Source organism: Tympanuchus pallidicinctus, unplaced genomic scaffold, assembly GCF_026119805.1.
Source record: "Tympanuchus pallidicinctus isolate F22 unplaced genomic scaffold, pur_lepc_1.0 scaffold8, whole genome shotgun sequence".
Lineage (NCBI taxonomy): Eukaryota > Metazoa > Chordata > Aves > Galliformes > Phasianidae > Tympanuchus > Tympanuchus pallidicinctus.
In genome coordinates, this window is record NW_026294802.1 from 2,429,739 (window position 1) to 2,449,394 (window position 19,656).

A 19,656-nucleotide genomic window follows, 5' to 3' on the forward strand; every position below is an offset into this window, starting at 1 on the left:
TATACCTTCAGTTAGCTAGCAATAATTAAAAAACACTCAACAGCAGTACGGAAATGACTCAATACCATCACAAAACCAGCTTTTAAAAGGTGTTTCTTCAGTACACTTTTCATTTCAGTCATACAGCTGCATCTTCCCTCTTTCCATCCGAATGTCCCACCTTTAAGGCCTTCACTTCCTCCCATCACATTACCTAAAGTCTTCTTATTGTATTGTATTAAGATCAGCAGCAAGCAGCCCGCAGCAGGCTTCACACCAGAGCCCTTTGGAGGGTTTAGTTGGCTTCATGTTCAGAAGCCACAGTTTTAAACACATCAAACAGCACTTATTACAAAAAAGCAAATGTACAACAGAGAACATTCGTTTAGCTTGTGTTCTGAATGTTTAATTTGCTGTTCCAAAGTAGATTTCAAACAGGTATGCATTTTTTCAGCACAGTTTCTTTGCATGCAAAGATGAGGCAGTATTTGCTCTATTTTTAACCAACTGACCGCGTGATATGTGATCAAGGACTGCTTGATATGAGCTCCAGAACACTGAAGGTCACAGCTTTATTTACCTATCAGCCCAAGAAAGGAAGCAAAGCGGAAAGCAGTAGAAGGAAGAAAGACGGAGACCAAGTTAAATTCCATTTCAGGTGCATTTATTGAGTTATAAAGAACCTGTCAGCTCCACCATATTTACAAAAGTTTTTCAAGAGAATTCTAGAGCTACTTGCTACTGATCCACAAGATAAAGTGTGAGAACATCCGAATCAACCACATCCATGATGTCAACTGTAGAGACGCTGGTTACCCTTATAAGACTTTGAGGCACTGATGCATATTCAAATATAGAGAGAAATGTTTTCCACCCACCAATTTATAAAGCCACCAGCAGCAAGACTCTCTTTTCTTCTAATGTAGCTATGCCCAAAGGCCAGGAATTCTTCCTAATGCAACTGCTGAAAGCTGGTTTATTTTCAACATAAATTTAATTCATAAAATACACACAATTACAAGGCTATTTAGAAACAAGTAGTGCAAGGTGTTAAAATTCATCTTGAAGATCAAAGCCTTCAAGATGAATGAAATCTCCAGCTGGTTCTATCCAATACTTTTGTGAGGTGGTATTACTGCCAGATGTGCATACCAAATCCTGTCATCTTTGGAGTCACAGTCAAAGCAAATGAAGTCCAACCTGCCAGGGCACTAGCACCATTCCTGTCTCAGGAAGCACTACAGAAATAGTGCCACCTGAAAGCACTGCATTGCTCTTTCCTGACCATCCAAGGCTCTGAAAGGCTGTTTTCAGTCATTTGTATCACTCCAGGTGCAGAAAGAAACATGAATGTTCTTTACACTTACTCACCTTGCCATTCCCCACTGCAAGCCCAGAAGAGATCAGACATCAGTGCTCTTCTTCTGTTAGAGAGCATCTCCCAGTTCAGCTGGATTTGTTTCCACATAGATTCCACCTGTGTCTCAAGTCCTCAAGTCCAGCATTACAATACCACAACAACAAGAGAATTTGGGCACATTATCATGTTTTCTAAGCCCACATCCTGACACATGCTGCTACCACTGATGACATGTGGCGAGGCTTGTCTTGTTAATGAATCTAAAGTAATTTCTTTCTTGGCAATGAACATAACTGGATGTCTAGTGAAATCTAATCAGTGCCAGCAGTCAGTGCAGTGAGGGAGGACAAGTATGTTTTGTCATCAACAATGCAACTCCTTAACACCAAGTATCAACTAAGACTCTGAGTCACTATGCACTGAAAACTAAAAACCCATAAAGTCAAGCAGAGTCACAAATATAGTAGTAGGAAAGCTGCTAACAGGGTTTCAGAGAAAACGAGATGAATACCCTGGCTTGTACAAAGGAAAAAGAAACCTACCAATTTTATTCTTAAGAAAAACAAACAAGTAACTTTGTTCCTGTTGCAAGGGCTACTAAAACAAAACCCAAGAAAATCCCAAGCATTGTTCACGTAAGAGAAAGTACCATTTAGTAAAGACATCTTTCATGGAGCTCCTGTCACATTAACGTGAGCTGGTATCTGACCTGGAAAGACTCCTTCCAGTTTGTGTCAGAAGCATAAATTGTCACACTGCTCTCCTCAGGGGAAAAGCCATTTTCACACTTATAAAATTAGCTACCAAGCTGCTCACTGCAAAAAGGAGTTAGTCTAAGGTTTTTAGGAAGTGTATACTATCATACCAAAGAAACTTATTAGCCTTTTGAGATTTGTAGCTGGGCCACGCTGAAAACACTTTCAGCTCAAACACTGCATACACAAGTGCCACCAATGCTGGTAATTGAGGTCAAATGTTGAATAATTGTGTCGTATTAAAATTAAAGTAACAACAATCCCAAATTCACTCTCAAATTTGAAACCATCTCAATGCTGGAACACACTACAGTGCACTCACAGTTCAAGCTTAATACCAAAGCACTAGTCACACTCAACAGGAATCAAGCTGAGTGTGAGGAGAGCTTTATAAGAAAACACTTTCAGACACTGTAGAACATCTTTCACTGCTAAGCTTGATAACTACATGAGCTGCATTTAGTAATACACCTTAAGTGCCCTATGCAGCATTTCTGCCCAGAGAGGTCTACCAACAGTAACACAGCAATATTACTGTAGAACAGATTTGTCTGTTCTTTCCAACTCAGAAAAGCTTAGAGAAGGGCTTTGTATTTCCAGTTTCACTGAGGAAAAAAAGAAACAATTCTAACAAGTTTCTCAAGTCTCTAGTAGCATGTTATTTATGTTCCAGAACTGTTAAGGTTGCTTACTGGGGCTAAGATATAATTTAAACATCAAGCAGGAAAACTTGTGCTTAATTTGCAGTTAAAGTTTGAGTTAAATCCCATTATTGCAAACCAACAAAACACAGTTGTGCAATGCTTTGTGAAGATGGTGCAGGAAGAAGGATCTCTTCTAGATTCCTTAAAAATTGAATGATAGCGTAATAAAAGATTGCAGTAGCTCTAACAGTCCAAGTATCTCTATAAAATTCACCCCTAGACCATGAAATGGCCTTGGGGAACCTTTAAATAAGAGAAAGAAGAGTGTAAAATAGAACATGTTTGGAAAGACTGAAAGAATTTATACAGAAAAAAAGTTGGCATGGCAATTGGAAGAAGAATCATGTCATTCTGTCTGTGAATAACATTGTTAGTACCTGTAACAACCTGGACTTAGTAGTCCAGTAAGATTGGTGCTGTACAGTGCTTTTTTCCCCACTAACAGATCAGGTCTAGTAGATGGCAATAACATACCCCTCTATTTCCACTCCTGAACCATCATCAAACCTAGACCTGAGTGAGACTGCCCTGCAAGTTCCCATTACCTGAATGACAGTATTTCCTTTTGCGTATCCATAATCTCACGCTGAGATTTGAATTCCAGTTTTTGAAAGGCAGAGGGTTCACCTGCCAAACAGATTCAACAACTGTCCCTTCTGATTACTTAGTGCTTGAAATTGAGATTTTCACACAGTGCAACCTAGCAGTCATAAATAAATCACTTAACCACCCCACACACACTTCAAAAGTAACTTTCGCGATTTTACTTCTCAGCAGATTTTACTTTCCCTTGATCTTCCACTTTTTTGATGGCAGCTTGGATAGCTTCCTGATCACCCAGAAACTGGTGAGGGCCCAGAGGATGCAGATTCTCATCGAGTTCAAGAAGTACGGGCACACCAGTGGGGAGAGTAACATTCATGATGTCCTTGTCGGAGATGCCTGCCAAAGACAAAAACTCAGAGTTACAGCAATCAATAACTTCCTAACTGCTTATTTGCTCAGCCTCATTTCTGAGATTATCCGGTCTTGAAGCATTTAAGAACATAATTCCAGCCTCCTTCAGCAGTAGCAGCTACTCAAGGATCAATTTCCATTCCCAACTAGACCACAGCTTGGTTAGTGTTCTAAGAACAACTACAGGAGGGAATTTCCAACAACCTGAAGACAATTGCTTCATTCTTGGTATACGCATGAACTGTAGAGGGAAAAATTGCCCTGTATACTTTCTTTAAATACGGGACACTTTAAGCATAGATTTTCTACATCTTCCCAAATCATACACACAAAATTCAAGAGCATTAGAGTCAATGTGTATTATCCCAACATAAAGAGGCCTCAGATAAGCAATCAATACAAACATCCTCTTTAAAGATACAGGATATTAAGGTTATTTTTTTTCTCTTAAGTTTCCTTTTTTTTTTTTTTTTTAATGCAACACCTTGTAACAATTGATTTTTAAGATAGTTGCAAGCAAGTAAAGAACACTGGTTTCCCACAGCTGATTCCTAAAAAGAAGTTTAAGACATCTTGTCTTCAGTACAAGCCCCAGAATTACATACAGGATACTCATCCCTACATTCAATTGAGAAAAACGCAAAGAAAAGCCAAAAAGTCAGTCTATACAACTTAGAGTGTTTTCCTCATTTTCTACTTTATTAAGGTGTACCTATGGAGAAAATTTTTACCTGTTTAAAGTACTCCGGGGCTCTAAGCTCAGCAAAATGGCTGGTTATGTTTACATGAAACAAAATTCTACAGATGTCCAATTGAACTTTGAGGCCAAGATTTAAACAAAGCTTCTGCATAAGCTCTATACATGTGCAGTTAAGAAGCAATGATTAAAGATTATTTCCCAAAGTGAAAGTCTGCTGTTGTGAAACAGAGCAGCTTCAATAACTCATACTTAGAAAAAGTGCACTATCAAGCTTCTAAAACTACGACACCATATGAACTAGACTAAAAAACAAGGAAATTCTCTCAAGCCAGCTAACAAAACAGGTGGCTCTCAGAGCAGGAGTGTAAGCTTACCAGTGATTTTCACATCAAGGAGAAAAAATGGAGCCAACACACACAGAAAAACGAAGTCTCACCACTCAGCCACAGCGGTATGACATCAGGTCAAAAAACAAAAGTAATCATGAGGTGACAATAATTTTATGCTGCTGCTATGAGACTACGCAAACAAAACTTTTGTAGTGACCTATTCCTGTTTTGGTTGGACTGAGTAATCAGTTCAGCTGCAAATCAGCACTTCATTTCAGAAAGGAGCAAGAAAAAACAGATAAACCCTTGCAAGGATGTACATACCTATTTTGTATTGAGCTATCAGTACAAAAAAGTCACATACCCTGCCAGTTAATCTCTATATTAAAGGGTAAATAATTCATCTACGAGTAGAATCATAGACCTACATAAAAGCACTTAAGGAGCCTATCAAGTTTTAGAACTACACAGAAGTCCATGGGGAAAATAGAATCTGTTCACCAGGGCGCAAACATTTTTCTCAAGAACTTTGGTCTGCACAACAAGCAGCCAAGCTGTCCAAGTCCTTATTTTCAGGATTCTTAAACACAGATTTCATCATTCAAATGTCACCACGCACCCACAGGGAACTTGGCCCTAGGAACTGTTCTGCCCAGCTCTCAAATTCAGCCTCCCAGACTAAACCATACAGATTTAAACAAAACAGATGAAGTCACACAGGAGAACGTAAGCAAACCACAGAATGTGGTCAGCAGGCAGGATATTTAAAGGTTTTTTCTAAAGCTGGATTACAGAAGTAGTTGCTGCTACATGGTTTCTCAGATGTTTTACCCTTGCTACAGAACACAGAGACCACACCAATGTCAACTAGTGTTGATGTACAAAGCAAGAGGAGTACAGCCTGGGATAAACAAGCAAGCACTTAGTTTTCTCCTTTGAATTTGTATTTATGGAGTGCTTTTCTTCAGGAAACAAAATGTTGATCACACTTGCCACACAAACTCCTCAGTTGCAGGAAAAATACCGAGAGAACACTCCTTAACAGTCTAGGAAGACAGTAAAGAGATCACTTCTTACCATTTGGCCATTCCAAGAGCAAGCTAAGCTGCTATCCAGTTACTTCATGAGCTGTAACTATAGCACAGTGACCTTTTCTTGCACTTCATCTGACCTGGACTGTGTCACAACCACATTACATTTCATATGGGAAGAAGGGTACTAGGTTGCTGGAATCAAGTCTTTCCCAGGTTTAAAACTAAAAGTCCTGCCTACTTAAAATTATAAGAACACACACTGCCAAAGCATTCAGAGTGCCTTCTTCAGAATACAAAACCAGTCAACCCATTCTTTAAGCAGATACTTCCCATGTTAATCTCTTGAGCACCTGTTCCTTAATAGCAGCTGTACAGTACGAAGCAATTAGATACATAATCATTATAAGAATCTTACAGAATTTAGAGAAGAAAATGCTTTCAAAGTCATATTCAGAATTCTTTTCTAGCTCACTTACGCTTCATTTAATTGAACTGGATGATCAATCACAGGCTTTTTTTTCAGGTGTGAAATACACAACAAGGAGACTTTCACTAGTAGACAATTTTTTAGGATTAACTGATCAGATTCATTACATTTCTCCACAACACTCTACAAGCTTGAAAAATTCACCTGTGGTAGCCCATTAAATGCTCTGAAATACTTGCACTCTGTGAAGTCCTAAACAGGCAAACCCTATTAATTATGAACAAAGCCAGTTGTTGCAAGAGTTGGTTCAGCTTCTCTTCCCTCTTACCTGTTCTTAAGTTTTCCTTCTGTTTTTACAGTCTGAGGAACACATTCTGAAGAGCTGGATTAAATTCTTGATTGAAAACTGGCTGTATAGCTGAGCCTTGAGGGTGGCAATCAATGATCTAAGGACAAACTGTATCCCAGTATCTAAGGTCAGTGTATCCCAGGAGCTGGGTCCAGGCCTGCCTATCATCAGCGATCTAGATGATGGAGCAGAGCATAACCTCACTAGTCTTGAAAGTGAGGAAACTGGGAGGAGTGGCTGATATACCAAAAGGCCTTGAAGCCACCCAGAGGGATCTCAAACAGGTTGGAGAAACAGGTTAACAGGAACTTCATCAAGTTCAACATGAAATGCAAAATCCTGCACTTGTGGAGAAACAGCCCCAGGAACCAGGACATGATGGGGGGCACCAAGCTAGGAAGCAGCTCTACAGAAAGGAATTGTGGTCCTGGTGGATGCCAAGTTGAGCATAAGCCAGCAATGTGTTCTTGCTGCTAAGAGAGCTCCTGGACTGCATTAGGCAAAGCATTGCCAGCAGGTCAAGAGGTGATCCTTCCCCTCCACTCAGGTGATGAGGCTCACCTATAATCTTGCATCATGGACATACTGGAAAGAATCCAACAAAGGGCAGCAAATAGTTGAGGGGCTGAAGCATTTCATCTCTATTCTAATGAAAGGAGGGAAGAGCCAGGACTGTAGTCTTGAGAACGAGAAGGCTCAGAGAATCTTAGTGTCTATGAATACCTGAAGGGAAGGTGCAGAGACAGAACCAGACTCCTTTCAGCAATACCCAGCTCCAGGACAAGAAGCAGTGGGCACAAACGGGAGCACATGGTAAGATCCCCCTGAATACAAGGCAGCACTTCCATGCTGTGTGGAGCACTGGCCCAGGTAGTCCAGAATGCTGCACAGTCTCTTCCTTGGAAGTCTTCAAAGGCCACCAGACATGGGCTCTGGGTGCCCATCTGAGTAGAGCTTGGACCAGATGGACCCAGAGGGCAACACACCAACTTCAGCCATCCTGTGAACAGCTACTGAGAATAGCTACACCCCTCCTCCCTTGCATGTTAACTACACTTGAAGCCACATGATTCATCTCACAGAACACACACAATCACATGCCTAAATTCAGCCAACAAAGGCCTCTGTCTAGAACTGCCGCTCTGTGGTCAGGATCCAAATCAGTTCCTTGTATCCCTCCTGCAAACTTAGACTAAAGCATCAGTATTTTCATTAAGTTAAACACTCAGGACCAGATTCTGCCCTCCTTAAATGGATACCAGCTGCTTGCAAGCTGGCAGAGGACCTGCTTCAGTAAAATAGAAATAGGCAAAGTGTCATAACTTGGCTCTTGAACTCCACAGCATTTAATCTTACTGTGCAGATTTGAAGGCAAGAAGGAAGATGGGTGGGCTACTGCCACAGCTGCAGCATATTATCTTCTACATCTGTTTCACCCTTATGCCTGCCAAGCTTTCCTCCTGTGTCATTACATAAACTGACCTCGATCATGGCCTGAATTTTACAGTGGTCATTACTGAGGCCCAAATGAGATTGTGTAGGAAAACAAACCATGAATCTAAAGTACTCTGATGCAGCCAAGAAATCACAGCCTGCCATGAACTCCTGAAGATTTAATGCACTGAAAGAGACATCAGATCTGCTGCTACCAGAATTAGCTGTCTCCTATACAAGCAGGGTGAAAAATGCCCAGGTCTTCAGCAGAGATTCAGGCTGTATTTCCACAGTCATGAACCTATTTCTTGCTGTTTTTAGCAATGACGAAGCCAAGTTTGCTCATACAAAGGCTCAAGCTCAAGAAAAACAGCAGAAAAACAATAGGATGAGTTAGAGGAGGACGGAAGTACATCTTTCAGCAGAACTGATGGATCATCTCAAGCTGATTTCTCTTAACCACCCTCAGACACCACAATCACGTAAGTAGCATTTCCTTAAGAATATCAGCCTGCAAACACCAGCAAAATAATCTTACTAGGTAGTCCTCCAGAGGACTCAAGCTTGCCCCAGGAATCACAATGCACAGCTCCAGCACTTAAACTAATGGACCCACAGTAGAGCAAAAAGAAAAGTCCTTGAGGGCAGCGCTCTCTCTGCTCATCTTCCCACTCACCATCCTGCCCAAAAGCACAGTTGCAGAACTGCCCCATCTGTGACCTCAAGCAGCCAAGCCCAAGGTGTGGGACACCCACATCTTTCTTCAGATAGATAACCCCTGCCCTCCTGAGCAACTTTTTTTCCCTGAATAATTGCATGACAAGGCTCAGTGACCACCACACCATATATAAAAGGTGGCATCATTTCAGCAGGAAGGGAATGCAACAAGTAGGTCTTCTCCAGGACCTCATCCGGAGGTACTTAATACCAACCTCAGAGATAAGTAGTCAGAATGGAAGAAAAATTGAGCCAAAAGACAGCACAGCACCCATTATACTGCTGTCCAACAAGGCAAGCTGGATACAGTTTTTACACTAATGCTGTCTTCGCAAGCCTAGTCTGCTAAGAGGGTCTCAGAAGTATCAAATAAAATAACTTGAAAGAATCACCTGTACATAGACCATGCATCCAAGAAGCTTATTTAGTAGATTCTAGGAACTGGTACTTTCACAATCAATAGGAAGTCTCAGAGTGATGTTAACAGAACAAGTCTGACACTTATTTTACACGCTCTCATAACTTCTTGTTGCCAGTGCTTTCAGTGCTAAGACATGGCACATCGCAAAAGAAAAATGCACTGTGTAAAAGGCAAGTACAGCTCAGTCAGTGCTAGCAGTGTCACAGAACAAAAACAGCCACTGACATCTAACAAGACACTCCCACTGGCAAACAGACAGCTGTCAGTAGAGGAAGAAAATGTTTTGAAGAACTTCTCCATTCCTAACAGCAAGTGAAAGCTATTTTTTGCTTTACCAGCTTTTAGTTGTGCACTGCATAGATCACCTGCAAACAAAGCAAAGTGCTCTGAAAACTCAGCACAAAGGGACAAAAGAGCAAGCTCTCAGCTGCTGCTGTTTCTCATCTGAGCACACAACAGCACCATCCAGTTTGGGTTAAACACTGTTTTCATCAAGACTATTGCAGTTCCACTTCTAAATCATCTCATGCAAACTGTGACATCCTACAGACAGATCCTACACTTGTCCTGTTGAGGTCTACTCCGAGCACTGAGAAAAGCAAAATCCAAACCTACAATCAAACCCTTGTTAGCCTGACATTCTGCTGCTCTGATTTTTTTTTTTGTGTGTGTGTGCAAGTGGAAAACCACCATAATTCAAGCTCTTTTTACCAATTAACAACAAGGAGAGCATTCAGATTCAGAGAACCACAGGCCTGTTTCAAAAGAAAAGTCTCTGAAAAAGGAACTTCAAGGATAACATGAGAAAATTTTGAGCGAAGTCACTAAGTTTCATTCCAAAAAAACTGAAGCTATTTCATCAGATCAAGTCAATGAAAATATTTAGTGCCATTTAAAATTTGAGCTACAGCTTCAATTATTAACTTAGTAGTAAGACAACCAATTACTCAATTAGGAACAATGCTCAAGGCATTTGAAGCCCATTTTTCCCACTGCCAGAAATACCACAGCTGCAGCTGAGATACAGGAGCCCAGATGCTACTCTAAAGTATAGCACATATGAAGCATATCATAGAAAGTTCACACAAATTAAAGCCCACTTCACAGTGAGTGCTACAGCAACAGCAGGCCAGCAAGCCCGGAGCACTCTTACATCAGGTCCAGTTCCAGAGCAGCTCACAGTCTTTTGGGAGAGAAAGAAAGTCATCACTACAGACAAGGCACCACTTCTATCCAGGCGGATATATACTGGAGTTAAGGGCAAAAAAAATATGCAGGCTGTAATATCAGAAATACTCCTTTGTTCAGATGTTTTATTTACACTGGCACTGACAACAGCCCTTGAGGAATTCTACCTAACTCAAGTCCATCTCAGAAAAAAATAATCCTGGCAGCTACTTCAGCTTATACTGCTCTCACTGATCTCAAAGCAGAAACCATCACCTGCTGATGATGCCGTTCACTCAAGCTCTGGTGCCTAACTGCACAAAACATAGCCCAGGGCTTCCACAGAAGTTGCAGCACCCCACTCCCAGAGGAGCTGAGCAAGCATGGTTCAGTTTCCAGGGTGCTAGCAGAGGACACAGTGATTGGGGATCCCTCTGCCCTTCTGTCCCTTTTACTTTAAAGGATTATGCCTGCAATGAACAATTGCAAAGATATGCAGGCCCTTTGATTTCCATGGACTAGTGACACCATTGTGCAGGAAGCTTTCAGAGTAGGGAAGGTGTAGATAAGAATGAACTGATGTTCACAAAACCTATGCTGCATGAGCAGGAAGTAGTGGAGTCAGGGCAGTACGCAGGGTTTGTCTCTGAATGCCTGGTGATGGTAAGCTGCTGTTACATCCTCACGCAGTACATCACACCAGATTGCCAGGGAGGATTCTTTTGGGTAATACATCATGAGAAGATCTGGGCCTACAGTCACTTTAAAATCCTGTTATTCCAAACCTAAGAGAAGAATCATGTGAAGCAAGCAAACCCCACTGTTTCAGAGCAGACGGGTTTTAGCCAAGCTGCTCCCAAATGCTGAGCTGGCTTTTAATGGCCACCTGGAAGCAGAGATGGGCCACTCTGCAGTGAGCACAGTGCATGTGGCCTCCCAGGAGCTGCTCAACACCTGGAAATGTGGGCAGCATTGGTGGAAGGCAGACAGTTGGATTAGATGATCTTAAGGGTCTTTTTCAAACTTAATGATTCTGTGATCACACTGACCACAATCAGTAGAACTGGCTGAACCAGTCTTCCTCCTGCATCCAAGCAATCCACACCCCAGAGTCATTGCCTCTAGGGTTCCAGAAACCACTCAGGTGTCTCATTCTCTGGGCTTTTGAATCCTACTAAAGCATCAGCAGCACTGACTGTTCCAGCAGGCCTGAATGCAAAAAGTGCATGGCAGTCACAGCTACAGAGGTAATACACAAAGGATTATAGTTAGGAAAACTGAGTGGACACAATCTGGTCTTGCAACTGTATTTCTAACAAGGTTCTAAGGTTGCTCTTGTACATGTGCAGTCACTAAATTCTATTCTACTCATGAAGAAATTACTGCAGCCTGTCTTCTAGTTCAGAATTGCTTGTATTGGATGCTGTGACATTATAGAGAGGTGGGAGGAAAAACTAGCAATGACTTAACAGCAAGCTGCATCTTTTCCAGGTCCCAGATAATCAACCAACTAGCTCAGCTTTTGACTGGTAGGCATTTTTTATGTATGGAAATAACACAGCAAAAGCTTTAGCAAGTACCTACCTGCTACAGAACTCTATGTCACAGCAGCTTTTTTAAGTAAAGAATCAGCATGAAAGCCTCAAATGTAGTCACAAATGTCTCCCACAGCCCAAGACAGTTTATTCTTCTACACATTAGAGCATTGCTTGTTTAATAAACAGATTGTGACTTCAACTCTTCTGACAAAACAGCTGAGTAGATGCTAAAAAATAAAACAGTGAAAGAGGTTGTACCTAGACTAACCAGAAAATTCAGCTTGAATACATTTGTTTAAACTGGAAAGCTAAAGGAAAGAAAGGGAAAGCATCTACTGCTGCTGTTGGTCCCTCACCCTTCGAGGCGATTCAGAAGGCTGGAGTCTGTGAAATTCACAAATCCAAAGAGCCCAGACAACCCACAGCTGCTTATCAGTTGGGAAAGATATTATCTATATTATTCACTGAAACAGGCTGCCCAAGGAGGTTGTGGATGCCCCATCCCTGGAGACATTCAAGGCCAGGCTGGATGTGGGCCTGGGCAGCCTGGTCTGGTGGTTGGCAAGCCTGCACATAGCAGGGGGGCTGAAACTAGATGATATGATGGTCCTTTACAACACAGGCCATTCTATGTTTCTTTTATGAAGAACATAGTGCTCCTAATGGCTACAATAAGCCAACTGATCATTCCTCATCTCTTTTACCCCACTGTTTGATTTCTGCTCCAACATTTCTCTTGTAGGCCACAGACATTTAACATTACATTGGCCAGATGAGCAACACATGCTGCAGAGCAAGATGCAAAACTTCACACAGGTAAGAGAAGAAGATGATGAAGAGGAAGAGCCTTACCTTCCAAATGCTTGAGCAGCGCCCTGCTGCTGTTGCCATGAGCAGATATAAGGATCATTTTACCACTTTTGAGTTCTGGCACTATCTTTTCATTCCAATAGGGAAGGAGTCTATCGAGCACATCTTTTAGACTTTCAGCCTTTGGAAGATTATCCTGAGAGACATCACTGCATTTGTATCGACGGTCATTGTATATCTCTGCATAGTAGGGATGCGATTCAGTTATGGGAGGTGGAGTAACATCATAGCTTCTCCTCCATATTTTCACTTGCTCTTCTCCATGATTCAGAGCCATTTCGGCTCTGTTGAGACCAATCAATGCACCATAGTGGCGTTCATTCAGTCTCCAAGAACTCTGCATGGGGACCCATTCCTGGCCCATCTCTTCCAGGACCAGCCATGCAGTCTGGATGGAGCGCCTGAGTACAGAAGTGAAGACAAGGTCAAACTCAAAGCCCAGAGCTTTAAGCTGTCGGCCACAATTTTGAGCTTCCTTTATTCCATCACTGCTCAGTTTCTGATCCACCCAGCTGCAGAAGCGATTCTCCTTGTTCCAGGCTCCTTCCCCATGCCTCAGGAGAACAAGCTTGTACTTAGTCATTTTGGTTGCAGCTTGGCACAGATGACTGGTCTGGCATCTAACAATGAGGCATCTGGGCAAAAAAGAGACATACAAACACAACCCACATATATTACTACTTGTAATGCATTATGACAGCAAAGAGCAGACAGCTATCAGGATCAAAACAACCAAAGCAGCATGAGCCTACTAAATATGTTTTCACCTGAGAGGTATCCTGTATTTCAATTTCTTTCCATCCTCAAACATATGGAAAACACCATTTTTCACCTAGCTGGTTGGGACAAGCCCACCTAACCAATTAGTTAGTGGTAGATGGCACAGAATTACAGAGTCCTAGTGGTTGGAAGGGACCTCTGGAGATCATCCAGCCCAACCCTAATTTGGGCAAGCTATTCCTGTCTACAGATCTCCTTTAAATGCTTAAGGAGAACCTCAGTCAAATCAGTGGTTCCCAATCATGAAGCAGCCCTCACTCTTAACTCATTACAGCATTAGAGGTAAAGATATCGCCAGCCTGGTCTGGTCGTTGGCAACCAGGCTGAAACTGAATGATCACTGCAGCCCTTTTCAAACCAGGCTGTTCTATGATTCTATGATACGGAGCTCCCAAGCTTGTAAGAGATGCCCGGGCCCACATCACCTCTGCTGGTATGCAGACACTAGACAGTAACTGAGTCTGTGTCAGAGCAATCAGAAAGGCCCACCACAGAACTGGAATTTGCAATACACAGAACTTTATTAGCTGTATCAACTGAAATCTGACTATAATTACACGCTTCTTAACTTGTTTCCTCACACTCTCCCCCTACTCCTCCTTACGACAATCTGTTTGTTTCTTCTTCAGACAACCATTGCCTCCTCATCCACCACCATTCCTCCACATGTGTGTCAAAAACAATTCTGAGATGCAATGCAATACAAACTACTCATCTCATAGAATTCAGAACTGGTCTCACAGATTATCTTGTCCCCCTGCCTAACTTTAAAGCTATTTTCCCTTCGTTCTTATAAACTAGGATTAATGTTTTTATTTTTGCTGTAGGTACACATGGCATATTTTCTGACTCATTAAATACAGCTATGCCCCTGTAAGTCTAGGCAGCATCTATCTCCTCCAGCTGAAGATTGAAAATGAGCTCTGGGTTGTCCTCAGTGTGCTCTGGACTAAACACTCAAACTCTTCCAGTGCAGCCAAACATATTCTAGTCAACTGTGTGACATCTCAGAAGCCCATCTAAGAGCACTACAGAAAGTTGGACTAGATGAACCTAGTGGTCTTTTCTAACCTCTGAGAGTCTACTCTCAAAACCAGTCTCAGGATTGATTTCTGTACATAGAACTTAGTATTTCCTGAACTTAAATGTTTATGGGAACTTGCATTATCTGAAATCAGTTGGAGATGTTTCAATCCAAGAGTCTCAAATTTGGTCTCCCTAAGTCTGAGATCTGTACAGCTTAGACCCACACACTCCAGGTTTTGGGAAGCATCCACCACACCAGCATTCATTTCTACAAAAAAGACATTTATTTAAAAGCATAGACTTTTCAGGAGTATATATTCCACCTCTGTGTCTGGGAAGCACATGCAAGATGAGGTGATCTGACACAGCAAGCACAGCTTCACCAAGGGCAGACTATGCCTCACCAAGTTGATAACCTACAGTTTGGATATACAGCAGCAGTGGACAAAGGAAGAGCAACTGATGTTATCTACCTGGATTTCTGCAAAGCCTTTGATATGGTTCCACACCACATCCTTATCTCTAAATTAGAGAGAGGAGTGTGGACTATTCAGTGGGTAAGGAATTGGTCAGATGGTCACAGCCAGAAGATTATAGTCAGCATCTCTATGTACAGGTGGAGGCTGATGATGAGTGATGTCCCCCAGGGAACAGTCATGGGACCGGTGCTTTTATCTTTATCAAAGACCTAGACAGTGAGATCAAGTGTACCCTCAGCAAGTTTGCAGATGACATTAAGCTCAGGGGTGCAGCTGATGCAACAAAGTGAAGGGATGCCATCCAAAGGGACCTGAACAAGCTTGAAAAGTGGACATACATAAACCTGATGAGGTTCGAGGCCAAGTGCAAAGTGCTACACCTGGATCAGGGCAATGCCAGATATGTCTATAGACTGGGAAAAGAACTCATTGAGAGTCAGCCACCTCACCTTCTCTAATCCCCCCTCCTCTCTCTCCCAGGAGCAGAGAAGAATGAGGTCTCAGCCTCCTCTTCTCCAAAATGAATAGCCCCTAGATTCCTTCACCACTCCTTATTAAATCTCATTTCCTGATCCTCTCACCAGCTTCTCTGCACACATCCAAACTCATTACTATGCTCCTTTGCAGTGAGGAGCACAGAACTGAACACTTCAAGGTGCAGTCACTCAAGTGTCAAGTACAGAAGGCAAAAATGTTACTAGCCCCGTCCTGCTGGCCACACTATTTCTGATGCAGGCCAGGATATAATCAGCTTTCTCAGTCAAACACCACTAGCTCATGTTCCATTGGCTGTCAATCAGCAACCCCAGGTCATTTGCTGGGGGCAATTTTCCACCTACCTTCCCCTAGTCTATACCACTGCATGGAGTTATGACCCATGCAGGACCTGGCACTTACTCTTGTTCAATTTCACATGCTTGTGTGCAGTCCTTTTATTCAGCCTACACAGACCCCTCTGCAAGTCACATCAACAATCCTGCCTTACACTGCAAGCTAAGCTGACATGCACTCAATACCCTCCATTCAGATAAGAGATAAGAGCATTAAACAAAAATCAGCCCCCATACTGATCTCTGGTGAGTACCACTGGTGATCAGCCACCAGTTGGATTTTAATTCCACTCATTCTTTGGGCCTGGCCATTCAGTCAGTTCTTCACCCAGCAACCTGTACACCTGCCATGAGCAGACAGTTTCTCCAGGAGAATACAGTGGCAAATGGTGCCCAACACTATACTACAACCCAGGTAAACACCCAGAGCCTTTACCTCACCTATGAAACAGGTCACCTTGTCATGGAACGAGATCAAGTTAGTCAGGCAGGACCTGCTCTTCTTAAATCCACACTGACTGCTTCTGATCACTGTTATCCCACACATGCCATGTGATGGCATTCAAGATGATCTGTTCCATAACCTTCCCTGGTACTGAAGCCAAACTGACAGGCCTGCAATTCTCTGGATCCTGAATCCTTCTTCCCAGAATTTTTGCAGATCAGAGTCACATTCATCAACATCCAGTCAGCTGGGACCTCTCTAGCAACCCAGGACCAATGGTAAATTACTACACATACTTTGAGTGAGCACCTCCAACAACTCCTTCAGTTGGAATCCCATCCAGACCTGGAGTCTTAAGAACATTAAATATACAGTAGGTCACCCCTTTGGATTACAGGGACTTCATTTCACTCCCTGTCAGTATTCCAGCTCTGGGGGCTGGGTACTCTGCAAGCAATTGACCTTAAAAATACCAAGGCTACAAATGCATTCAGTATCCCAACCTTATATTTCATCACTGCACTTCCTCTCACATCCAATAAGTAATCGAGATTCTCCTTAATCTTCCTTTTGCTGATGATATATTAACAGAATCACTTAATCTTCTTTAACTGCACTAGTCAAATTGAATTCCAGCTGGGCTTTGGCCCTTACAATTTCATCTCTGCACAGCCTGACAACAGCTCTATAGTTTCCCGCTCCTTCTTCTACAGTTCATAAAACTTTCCACCTTGAATTCCCAAATAACTTCTATTCAGCTAGGCCAGAGTTCCTTCCCACCAGCTTGACTTTCAGTGCATTTGGGATCGCCTGCTTCTGCATTTCCAGAGTTTCTTTCTTGAAAAAGGTCCAGCTTCCCTAGACTCCTTCACCTTTCAGAACCACTTCCAAGAGACTTCTGTCAACCAGGTCTCCAAACAGGCTGAAAATTGCCCTCTAGAAATTTGGTGCAAGAGTTCTGCTAACCATCTTTCTTCACCAAGGATCATTTCATGAGCACTGCGCCTGAGACAGCCTCCAACCACCACTTCATTTGCAAGTCCTTCCTTGTTCTCAAACAACAGGTGACCTCCCTAGTGAGCTCACTCATCACCTGCATCATCCACACATTCCAAGAATCCCCTAGATCTTCTTCCTTGTACTGCATTTCATGAGAACATGAGAACAGTCATGAGAACAAGGGCTAGCAATCATAAGACTTCTATCTGTTTATAGAACATTGCATCTTCCTTTCCATCTTGACTGGACGGGCTACGATAGGTCCTCACTATAATATCAGCCTTACTGGCTTTTACTCTGAAACACTCAATCCTTTCATCACCATTGCTCAGCTCCACACAGTCAAAGCACTCCCTAACACACAGGGCTACCCATCTCAGCTCCTTTCCTAACTCTTGAAGAGCCCAAATAAGATCTGTTCCAGCACTCCAGGCATACGAGTCATCCCACCATGTCTCACTGAGGCCAATTATATCACAGCCCTGAGATTTAACTAAGATTCCCAATCTTTTTTTTCCCCCCCAAGTCATATGATTTGTGTATAGGCACACAAGCTGGGTTCCCAATGAAACTATTTTGTCAGATGAAGTAGCTGAAATTTCTTTGTGTTGTTCCTCAGGTGTTTCCCTGAAGACCTCTGATCTCTCTCCCAGCCCTGGGCACCTGCTGCTGGCACTGGCATTAAACCAATCAGTCCAGTGGACTGAAGTTCTCCCACTTCAGCAGCTTTAAAGTTCTCTTCATCAGCTTGACAAGGCTGATGCTCTTCCTCTCCTCTGACAGACAGACCCCATCAGTTCCCAGCAAATCAGGTTTATCAGAGTCCTAAAGTATAAATTAAAAAATCTAGCAGGCTAGGTTAGCAAAAGGGCATCTCTTATCCCCACAGCATGAAGTCCCCTACTGTTATCACCCATTGCTGTTTCTTATTTGGACAGATCATTATATGGGGGACAGATCAAGCTGACTTAGTCAACACCTACTTCTCCCCTGACACACCGGATTCTTCATCCGCAGTCCAGCAGTTCTGGGGCACCTTATACAATACAGAAAGCCTCTTCCTCCTGCTGGTCCTTGGTGTAAAACTTATATTTGTGTTTTCTACTTCACTGTCTTCCGTTTGGTCTTGAGGGGACGTCTCTGGCTGTGAGTTCATGGCAGAACACATATGGAACCACCTGCCTCTCTCTTTGTATTTCCTGACAGCACACAGTTTTATCACCACTTCTTGCAGCTCAGCTATCTGCTGCAAGAGGTCCTCCACCTGGGCACACCTTTTGCAGGCATGTTCAGTAGGTGGAAGAGACAACACAGTTGGAGCTGCAGCCTTTAGCATGAGTGCCCAACATCCCATCTCAGCAACTACAACCACACAAACTCCAGCAAACAATCAGGATACACAAACTGCCACACCCTTCTTTTGTTTACCATCATAGCACTTCCCAGAGCCGCCTCTTCTAGGGTTGCTGTTGGCTACCCAAGCCTCATCAATTTCTTGAGAGAACTGGCAGCTTCTGACCTCATTGTTACCCAGGGACTTCTACAGCTCATGAAACCACACTGCACACCACAATCCACTACTTAGCAAATTGACCAGCTCCACAACAGGATGACCGCTATTCAGACCAACAACTGTCCACAGGAACAAATTAAGTCATTCACAAGGCCACCTTAAGACCCAATGCAAAAAACAAGATCCAGCAATAGAGGCGCACCTGTTCACACATGCTCCTGTTTGGGTACTTGGGCCTAAAACCTAGCATCATCTGGGGCCAATAAGCTCCAGTTTGAAAACAAAAAACTAAGCAAAACCACCACTCTGGAACAAGTTTACAGAGAACTGGCAGTGACAAGGTTGTTTAAATATCAGGCTACTTACAGAGCATTTAAATGAAAAGCCTCAGAGCAACAACACATGGAAATAATCCTACTCACCTTCCCTATGGCAAAGGAACAACCTACACAAATCCCAGCAGAGACTTGAAAGCTACTCTTTCCACACAGAGCACCTGGAGCTCTCGGTTAGTTACCTGCAGGAAGAGAACAAACACCAAATGCTCACACACAAAGACCACAAGTGCAAATAGTTACACTAATCATAATTTGCTTTCAGAGCTGGAAGAAAGCAGAGCACACATGTTTCCCAAAAAGATGCAAATGAACAACTCCTGCAATTCCAGCAAAGGAAAGTTATTTGTCTCCTAACGCCCCACATCATTTGCTCCCTAAGATTCATTTATACCGCAGTTACTGCAGCTCTACTGTGCAGAAAACTACTAGAAACTCCAGAACTCACAGAAGGATGCAGGCAGCAGACCAGGGCCAAACATAACACAGAGGCACTCTGGAGACCCAG

At 42.8% G+C, this 19,656-nt stretch overlaps 1 protein-coding gene across 6 annotated transcripts in view; it reads right to left on the reverse strand.

Annotated features, from left to right (window-relative positions):
- Positions 1-621: 621 nt before the first annotated feature.
- Positions 622-19,656, reverse strand: part of BPGM (bisphosphoglycerate mutase) — a 54,463-nt gene continuing 35,428 nt past the window's right edge. For 3 of the 6 annotated variants that reach the window (XM_052668219.1, XM_052668217.1, XM_052668218.1), the window contains 3 exons: positions 19,236-19,330; positions 12,724-13,376; positions 622-3,740 (listed from right to left, as the gene is read on the reverse strand). In XM_052668219.1, coding sequence (XP_052524179.1) covers positions 3,562-3,740; positions 12,724-13,324 — 780 coding nt within the window. In that variant the 5' untranslated portion in view covers positions 13,325-13,376; positions 19,236-19,330 and the 3' untranslated portion in view covers positions 622-3,561. Of the gene's footprint in view, positions 3,741-12,723; positions 13,377-13,508; positions 13,602-15,020; positions 15,219-19,235; positions 19,331-19,656 lie in introns of those variants that run through there. The other 3 variants (XM_052668216.1, XM_052668215.1, XM_052668220.1) reach the window with 3 other exon arrangements.